This window comes from Triticum urartu, chromosome 4 (genome assembly GCF_003073215.2).
Source record: "Triticum urartu cultivar G1812 chromosome 4, Tu2.1, whole genome shotgun sequence".
Taxonomy (NCBI): Eukaryota; Viridiplantae; Streptophyta; class Magnoliopsida; order Poales; family Poaceae; genus Triticum; species Triticum urartu.
This window is the reverse complement of record NC_053025.1, coordinates 8,863,202-8,873,067: the sequence shown is the minus strand read 5'-3', so window position 1 is coordinate 8,873,067 and position 9,866 is coordinate 8,863,202. Positions and strand designations below refer to the sequence as shown.

At 44.6% G+C, this 9,866-nt stretch overlaps 2 protein-coding genes across 2 annotated transcripts; both read left to right on the top strand.

Annotated features, from left to right (window-relative positions):
- Window positions 1–780: 780 nt before the first annotated feature.
- Window positions 781–1,423, top strand: LOC125553378. The gene has a single exon (XM_048717169.1). The coding sequence runs from the start codon at window positions 892–894 to the stop codon at window positions 1,243–1,245; it is 354 nt and encodes a 117-aa protein (XP_048573126.1). The 5' UTR covers window positions 781–891; the 3' UTR covers window positions 1,246–1,423.
- Window positions 1,424–5,489: 4,066 nt separating this feature from the next.
- LOC125550216 lies at window positions 5,490–8,486 on the top strand. The gene is made up of 6 exons (XM_048713160.1): window positions 5,490–5,705; window positions 5,789–5,861; window positions 6,484–6,591; window positions 6,676–6,774; window positions 7,765–7,890; window positions 8,006–8,486. Exons 1-6 carry the CDS (start codon window positions 5,562–5,564, stop codon window positions 8,137–8,139), a joined length of 684 nt encoding a protein of 227 aa, XP_048569117.1. The 5' UTR covers window positions 5,490–5,561; the 3' UTR covers window positions 8,140–8,486.
- Window positions 8,487–9,866: the final 1,380 nt, after the last annotated feature.

Sequence of the window (9,866 nt, the reverse complement as noted above, 5' to 3'; positions counted from 1 at the left end):
ATCCTTCCTGAAAAGAGGTGTCAACCGACTAAAGGTAGACCTAAACCTTTTTAAACATAAATAAAATTGATACTACCGTGTATGCCCTCCACCTCGAAATCCTAATCACAGGTGGCTGCTGGAATCTGTATGGTAATTTTTTGTTTAATTTTGTCTTTAGCAAGCCATGTGCTGAATCTATATGGTAATTTTCAAATAGAAAGGCTAGTGGATGGAGTAAGTGTACATCCTCGAACGATATGCGAACTCACAATTATGCAACTCAGAGTATCTCAGGAACCAACTGCCACTTATAAAGGACGAGCAAGCATGGACAGTATTGATTGACAAGAACATACTACGGCACTTTGAGTTTATGGAGTAACTTGTGCTGGTGCATAAAACCTAATCTGGTAGCAGGGTGAGATGTCCTCCCTCTGGCAGCTGGTTGGCTCATGTCACCAGAAACAGCACTGCCTGGCTCAAACATTTCCATACCTACAGGAAACTGGAGAAAACTGAAACCTGACAAAGAACCAACTCCTTTTATGTATACTAGGTGGCACCGGTGGATTGATCAGCAAGGGACAAAGGTTGCATTTTGTGTGGAAGGGGAGAGGCCCCCCAAATTCCCACAGCAACAGCAACACTTTCCAGCCACCAACTGATGCCAGAATTTTTAAATGCCAGGAAAAGGCCAGCAAATAGGCTCACACCCAACTAACTCTGTCTCAAATCTCTCGCCTCAGAACATGCAGCAACGCCTTCCAATCATAAATACACCCCATCCCATCCCCACCCCTGCCCTCACAACCGTAATAACCTCCTCCCCTACAAATAGCCTCCCAACCAAGGCCAGCACAGCACAGCACAGCACACCACAGCACAGAGCAATAGCCATAGCCAGCAGCAATGGAGATAGAGTCGGTCAAGTGTGAGTGCTGTGGCCTGAGGGAAGACTGCACCCAGGACTACATTGCGAGCGTGAGAGCCAGCTTCTACGGCCAGTGGCTGTGCGGGCTGTGCTGCGAGGCCGTGAGGGACGAGGCCGGCAGGAAGAAGGCTCACCCCGGCGTGGAGGAGGCCGTGCGGGCGCACATGGCGTTCTGCAAGAAGTTCAAGTCCAACCCCGCCGTCCGGGTCGCCGACGGCATGCGCCAGATGCTCCGCAGGCGGTCCGGTGACTTGTCCAAGCCGTCGGGCTCCTCCTCCAACAAGTACAGCACTGCGCAGGTCGGAGATGATTCATCCGTGTCGCTATATTGAGGAGTACACCATTACCATTCTATGGCTTGTAGACCGACCGCCTAGTGCTTTTCTCAGGCTTGAATCTCCTGTTTCTTTTGTCGTTTTTGGCATATATTCTTACGATGGCAAGAAGTTAGAATGTACAGAAAGTCATAAATTGCTTCGAAATGAATGCTAATAGTGCTTGGCTTTGATATGAGGCTGCGTTTTTTTTGTTCGTTTTAAGAACAGAAGCAATCATGAGTTGCCAACATATACTACTACTACTTAGATAGATGAGTTAATTGGTTTCTTGTTGCAACCTAACAAAGACAAAGAGGAGGTTAGCATGCATGTGCAAGCAACATTGTTCACACTACTCGCTGTGTCTGACGTGATTTGCGATGGAGACGCCGCACCAAGAATCAAGGCAATCTATTTATCAATGTACCGGTATTACCTAAAGCTGGTGGCTGCTGTTGCACCACTATACTGACTGTGATCAAGATTATAGTGATAGCTATAAAGTGACAGCATTTGGAACTACTCCTCTTTTTCCCCCTTTCCAACGTTCAAATTATAGCGATAGCTGCTGACCAAAGCATGTGCAGTTTGATATCAAGATTGTAGAAGTATTGTGATTTCTCATATGAGCGTGTGGTCTAATCAGGAACAGGTTGAGGACACTATCAGTTCAACAGTCCTGAAGACAAGGATAGACCATTTAAGGGTATCCATGTATTGCAAAGCCAATCTTTACAGTTGCTTAGGAAGAAATCTGAGACAGTGCCATAGCTAAAGAGTGAAACACTGCTTAAGTGGAGTTGTGATGGTACTATCACTTGTATTCATGACCAAGTTCTACGAACATTGGACCGTGCATAAAACTAGACAACTTATTGTGGACTACTCTTTGGGTTCTAGCACATGGGATGGAACGTTATTTTACTCTATCTCTCGCCAAAGATTCCACGGTCAAAAGGCGTGGAACTGTTTGTAATGCAGGTGGGACTTTACAACCTATCAGTTTATCACCAATATTGTTCAGTCATAGGCTCACAGTTCTATTTCCTCTCAAAAAAAGCAAGTGTCAAAAAACATCTTATATTATGATGCAGAGGCAGTGCTTTCTAATGCAAATCATCTAAAGTTGTATGCAGCAAGTTCTAATTTCTTGGTATCGGCTGAACCCGCCCTCTTACCACGGTTCCACAGAAAATGGTGCAGAACTGCAGTCTACGCACACCAAGTTTCAAGGATGCCTGTCTATATACTCTGAAGCACTGCTTCAGAGGAGTTGTGATGGTGCTATCAGTTGTATTCATTATCAAGGTCTGCCAATACTGGACAGTACATAAAAGTATAAAACTAGGCAACTTATTGTAGACTGTTCTTTGGGTTCTAGCACATGGGATGCCAAGCTTTTTTACTCTTATCTTTGGCCAAAGATTCCGCGGTCGGTCAGCAGGCGCACAACTGTTTCTGAAACATTTGCTTATGTGAGATGAATATAATGTAGTAGTGCAGTATAAGATACAAATGGGACTTTACATATGAGCTTATTTGTTCACAGCCATAAGCAATACGTAGCTTTCTACGGCAGGGAACACGGCCCGCTAGAAAGTTTAAAGACCCGATATCAACCTGTGCCTGTGCGCATACCATCGACCACCTGGCGTGCATGATGATCCCCACCCACGCGGCCACGCCAGCCATTGATCGATCTCACGACAGTGAAATCCGTATCGAGCAATGATCCGCAGCCCGCAACTTGAATTCATATCCACCAAAGAGAGACAAAAAAGGAAGAGGAGTAAATCATTGTGGGAGCACCGAAGGATTGCGCGCGCAAATGGATGGGGTGATCAGGGAGCATCGTAGTCTAGCGCGGATCGGATGTAGCAGGGGATAATCTCGCCCGCAGATCACGGCGCTCGCGCCAAGGAGGATGCGTGCCCCTGCCCGGACCAGGAACAGGAGCAGGATGAGAGCAATGTGCACGTTGAAGGTGGACAGAGACACAGAGTCGATGATGATCCATGACTCGGATTGCCTGCCAAGTAAGATGGTCAAAGGAGAGCGAGAGAGAGCTTTGGATCACTGTCGTGTCAGGGTTAGAATAGCCATGGTTAAGTGTCAGGGTTAATATTTACTAGTACTATCACTGATAACAATACTATGAAAGTTTGCAAACCTTATGATCAAACTAAATTACAGTCCCAAATGCCTAAGGTTGAATGTCTTGTAACTGAGAACCATGAAGGGCAGGTGTTCTTGTTCTTGTGACCTTGTGATTTATGTTGCGGAATGGTGTTTTGGATATAACAATCTTTCATTGTTTGTGATATGTGGGATATAATTGTTATACATGTTTTTGCGGGGTTAATTGGAAAACAAATTTTAAAACCTGTTGATTAAAGATTTGTCGAGTGTTCCACTCGGTAAAGGTATGTGTGTCGAGTGCCACACTCAACGGAGTTGTCATGTGGGGCGATCTGGTAACTTGTAGGAGACTTTACAGAGTGTCCACAAAAGGCGCTCCACAAAAGCTGACACGTGGCACGCCCTCGGAGCGTGGTAGACGGATGGTATGCTGAGTGTTGGCATTCGGCAAAGGGCATGTGTCTTTGCGGAACCGGCGGCTAGACGATAGTGGAGAATCTAGCAGGGGGCCTTACACAGGCTCGAGCCCCCCCCCCCCCCCCCCCCCCCCTCCCCTTCAAAAATTGGTATAAGATTTTTGATCTTATTTGGACTAAATAATTGAGAGTTTTCGACTTTTTCTACACACAGTTAACTTTGAGGCCTCCTCCTCCAAAAAAAATTGGAAAAAAATACTGCTATTTGTATAAGATTTTTGACCTTATTTGGACTAAATAATTGAGAGTTTTCGACTTTTTCTACACTGAGTTAACTTTGAGCCCCCCCCCCCCCTCCAAAAATTGGGAAAAATACTACTATTCGTATAAGATTTTTGACCTTATTCGGACTAAATAATTGAGAGTTTTCGACTTTTTCTACACATAGTTAACTTTGCCCCCCCCCCCCCTCCTCATTTTCTTCAAAGATTCGACACTGCTAGGCAGTCCACGTGACACCCTCATGTGCATCGGCCTTCCTCGAGCATTGGCACACGACAAAGAGAATCTATGGTTGCCGAGTGTTGGCTTTCGGCGAAACTGGCATGCCACATGGCGCCCTCTTTGTGCATTGCCCTTGGCCGAGCGTTGGCACTCGACAAAGAGCTTATTTGTCAAATATCTATTTTTGATGAAACTAAAGGGACACATGGTGACCTTTTGCGCGTCGGCTTTCGCCGAGTCCAGCCAACAAGCACTCTCCACACATTGGTGCAATGTGGCAAGCACGGTTTTCGTCAATTGTCTGTCAAGCCACTTTATTGCGCTGAGCACCCATGCTTGCCGCTCAACAAAACATTACCCGATGCCTGAAAGAAGGAACTCAACAAACCTCGTTTTTGCGAGGATGTACGTCGAGCAACATTCGCCAAGTGGAACACTCGACAAGGGCTTTGCCGGCAAAAGTGTTGATTCAAGTAGTGGCAACTACCATCGCCAAGGTCTGTAATGACGCCCCAGAGGTCCATCCGCCGCTGGCTGCCACTAGTGCCACCTCGTTACCCGTATGACAACTTACGAAGCCTCATCGACGTCCACCTCCACCTCCGCTAAGGACACAACCTTAATGCTGCTCCACATATCCATCTAAGTGTTGGGACAACTTATTCTAGCGTCGGGCACATTCAACGCTCTGACGACGTTGGTCCTCAAATCATTTTCCTTATCTTCACGCCATTCTTTTATTTGCTTCATTCGATTGGGCCGTTGGTTTTCCTGACCACCCTAGTGAAGGAGCTCGCCAGTCGCCGTAGGATGCCGCATGGACGACGATACGAGTTGGTCATCCCTCCGATGTAGAGAAAGCTAAGTCAGAGGGTCTCATTCCCCTACCTCACAGTGCCAAAGAGGCGGCTAGATGCGTGGGAAACCGAGTAGATTTCAAGGACGGACAAAAAGTTGTTCCTAGCTAGACCTTGTGAATTCTCTAGTGAATCTATATTTCACGTAACCTCGGCTTGTATCCGCGAGGCATGCGTGGGAAACCGAGCAGATTTCAAGGGCCTAAAAAACCTGTTTTGAAGTTTAGGGGGTATTTGATCCATTAGCCACATTTGAGGGGGAAAGTACACTTTTCTCTTTTTTCTAAGAAATGCAAAAGGTAGAGGCCATATCCAGCCCAACGAGGAGAACCATCTGACAAAGTCCAACTTATCGCCTCGAAGAGAACTTGTAAGCCCACTGGGCCCAAGCGGCCTCCACAACACCATTTCACCGATGCAGAGGCTCTCGCAGGTGGCGCTCCGCCGCCTCCTGTCGCCGCCGTCGGCCGCGGCAGCCGCTCGCCGGGCAGCGCCGGTGGCCGCGGAGGCATGTTCCAGCGGAGCAGTCCCCATCCTACGCCACGCCGGTGGCTCCGAGGTACGCTCCCCGGTCCCTCCTGGGCTTTGGGTTCCTTCCACGCCATGCTCTAAGCTTCCTGATTCGTGTGGTCTGGTCTCTAGGTCGCGGCGGGCGGTTGGAATGGCGGATCTGGGATCCGCTTGTGCCGCAGGCTCTGCACCTACAACGAGAGAGGTATGGCCAGTGGCCAGTGGCTTCATCTCACTTCCTCAAATCTATGATGTTTCGCTGCTCATGGGACACATTGATGAAATTAAAGTAGCCAATTTGGGTGAAAATGGCCATGAGTTACCGTGTGTGTTTGGCTGTGGATGGTGATTGTTTTATTGGTGTACGATGTACATGTATGCGGATCAGTGAACGTGAGATTGGTGTGTAGGGGAGGAAGAGACATGTTTAATTGTTTCACCCTGTCTCGCCGGTAATCACAGTGTGTTATCAGTTTGATCCGGTGGTTCCTGCGTCGTACAATTCTAGTGTTTTTCTTCGAGAACACCCTGGCCTCAAAGTCACTTTGTCAGACTGGTCGTGGTGCCTGTGGAATTGCCTTACAGGATCACTATGACTTAGTAAGCTCTGTTTCAGTGGTTATGCTTTGTATCCACATGCTTTTATGTCACTGTGGAAGTATGTATGGAGCTATGCTGTGGTAACTTGTGTTGAAAGTAATTTGTGAACAAGAAATTCGAAAGTTTTTTTACTTTGCGGTTTTTGCTATTCTTTTACTGTATGAATACTTTCCCCCAAGTGAAATACTTGTATATAATTGTCTAACATGAACTGAAATGGTGCACAGATGACAGGGCACTTGAGGAGGAAGTTGAGAAGAAATTTGGATGGATATTAAAGATATTCTTCATAGGAACTGCTGGCCTTGTTGGTTGGCAGTTCTTTCCCTACATGGGTATGATAGTGATTTCATAATGTGCTAACAGATGAGACATTATGCCGGTGAACTTGAAATTGCTTCTGTCTGACAAGTTTACAGGGGATAACCTACTACAGCAATCCATTACGCTTTTACATGTCAAAGATCCCTTGTTCAAGCGGATGGGGGCTTCCCGATTAGCTCGTTTTGCCGTTGATGGTAACCAATTTTATCCAAGCATTTTTAGTGTTCTGTTGCAATTTATTTCTGCGATGCTGGGCTTTGCAACATGTTATGAACTGCTTGCTTAGAGAGCTCGATTTCGACTTGTGATACTAGTATTTCTTGTATGTTAGCACAGCTTGGTGGGAGTTTAGGAAAAACTTGAACCAGCTCAAACTAACAAGGAAATATGTAAATAGACCTATTATTGTGAATTGGCCCAGCTAGACTTGGAAACCAAGAAAGACCTATCGGCTGGGTCCAGGACTCCATGGCGTGACAACTTATAATCTGTCACTCTGTTTATATCTATGATCTATCTCCCGTACCTCAAAATTTTCATCTTTCATGTGCACAAACAAAGCCTGAAGCCCTGTTAGATGGCTCCCTGAATCACACAAACTTATTTCTACCACATATTGTTCGTGGCAAATAACCACTACTGATTGATTTGTTTAGGAAAACTCCTGCTTTGTGTAATATCCTTTGCTTTGTAAAAAAAATGAACTCATAAAGTTAGGATGTTACATCTGTTGTGGAGAGTATGAGCAATATATCCAACTCGTTCCTCCTTTTCTTAAAAATACCAATATCCAACTCATTGATTGGCCCTGCCATTTTGCATACCCCTGTATGAGAATGATCCAGCATTTCATCTTAGCAGTTACTTGGAGTTGAGCAATGTCGGACTCATGAGATTATGGGCTTTCTTTACTAATGGTTATGCCTGTTAGATTGCTACTAGTCTATCACATGGGATATTAGTCATTTGTGTCATGTGGTCCATTTCTGCCGTAGAAGTTGCTAGAGTTTATAAGTGAAAAGGATCTAGCCATATGAAGCCTTGCAGTAGCTAATTTTTCTGTGGTTCCGTTCCTACTCCTGTAACAACAGTTAACTTCAGTTTATCTGTACTTAACATTTCTGTCAATGAAATGTATTCCCATTTTACTATTGAATGTTGTTACTAATCTCCTACGGTTACAGATGAAAGGAGAATGAAGGTGGTAGAGATGGGGGGAGCTCAAGAAATTCTCAATGTGTTAGAAGGTGCTAAAGATGACAAAACACGCAAAGAAGCTCTGAAAGCTCTTGTGGCACTTGCAAAGTCGGGTGAGTAAAAATACTGGCCATTCCCATTGGCACATCGTACTTGACTCTAGTTCCTTGTATCATTCTGGTATCTAAAGTGGTCCATTTAAGTTTCATTCTTGTGCTGTATGTACAGATAAAGCTGCGGGGTTTTTGGACAAGGCAGGTGCCTACGCCATCGTCGCCTCCACTCCGAATTCCCCTGAATATGCCGAGATTGAGGCCTGCAAGACTAGTCTTCTCAAGACGTTTGATCAACTGAAGTCGTGATGGGAAATGCCTGGGTGGATTTCTCTACATGTTTTCTCCAAACTGGACTTTGACTGGGCCATTATTTTGATTGAAACAAGAAAACAAGCTTGGTCCATCGTTTTCTCTTCCTGAGCGCTCAGTTCGTCACACCTCGGTCTTGTTGCTGGCGTGGGGCATTTTGTTCCAAGCACTCAACTTTGGGTTACCTTCTTTGTATGATACTGGCAATGGGTCTATGCAGTTCTTTTTGGCGATGGGAGTGAAATCACTAGTGTTCTCGCTATGTGTCAGCATTTGACCTGATTATCAAACGCTCTTTAATAAGAATATATGATATGCTGGGCATTAACTTTTTCGGCGCTTCATTTGCGAAGAGCCCAACAATCTTAAACTGGACTTCTTTGGCCTTTATTCTACGCATATAACTTATAAACCTTGTGTCTGAATAACATAGCCAGTTCATAGAAGACCCCCGCTGTCGTGGGGTCTGAAAGTGATAAGTAGGCAGCTAGCCAGAAGTATGGGATGACACTTCTTTTTCTTCCCACATGGGTATGTCCGTTCTCTGCAATGATGGATGATGATTACAGTGCAGTGCTGTTCGAGCACAAGCGTTTGCACCCAAAAAAGAAGATGAAAAGAAGATGATCATGATAGATGTCTTGATCTCGAAAATCGGAAAGCAAGCACACAAAGTGGAGCAAATGCTAATCCTTGAAGCCTCTAGTTCAGAGCGAGTAATGCAGATATGTGTTGTTGTTTTTCTGTTACCTCATGATTTGGAACTGAATTATACTCCCTCCGTTCCTAAATACTACTTCCTTGTCTCAAAATATAAGAACGTTTTCGACACTAGTATAGTGTAAAAAACGTTCTTATATTTTGGGACGGAGGGAGTATAAGTCTTTTTACACATTTCAAATGGACTATAACATACGGATGTATGTAGATGTATTTTAAAGTATAGATTCACTCATTTTGCTCTGTATGTAGTCATTTGTTAAAATCTCTAAAAAGACTTATATTTGGGAACGGAGTGAGTACTAACATAATGCTATTAAATATATATGTACAAAGCATAACATTCCACCTTAATAGCCGCTAATTACATGCTAGTAATTCTGAATGTACACCATATTTTCTTGGAATACTCAGTACTTGATCACCATACTCAGCCACTGGCCTTTGGAAATCAAGAAACGATTGTTTGTTCACATAAATAAATCATACTATCTGTTTTACCGAGGATGAGCAAACCAAGTTGCTCCAGCAAAGTTGCAGCGGAAGAAAAGATGAAGCTCATCTTCCTCCTGGTTACACCCAGAACAATTTTTATTGATGTGAACAGAGAATCTACCAGCCATTTTACCCGCGAGTAGAGTTTTCCCGAGCATCCTCCAAGCAAAAGTTTATGTGATACCTTCATCTTGCGAGGCATCACAGGGCAAGGTCATATCCTGTGCCAAATGACATCAATCCAGAGTCATTCTTTTGATGTCCACATGTGCTTGGTATTCATAGCCAAACCATACTGCAGCGCCATAGAGACGTTACACAAATGCTCATAGACCAACTTATAACATGGCACACAGACCGATGATAGGTCGTCTGGTTCAGTGCAATAGGAAAAAACAATCAAGAGGTTTGAATGGATAGAAAATATTCGTCAAAAGTGTGCATTAGGATTCCTCAGATTTTTTTTTCAAAAGATTCAATCTTGTGAATCAAACGAACCTATATAGAAA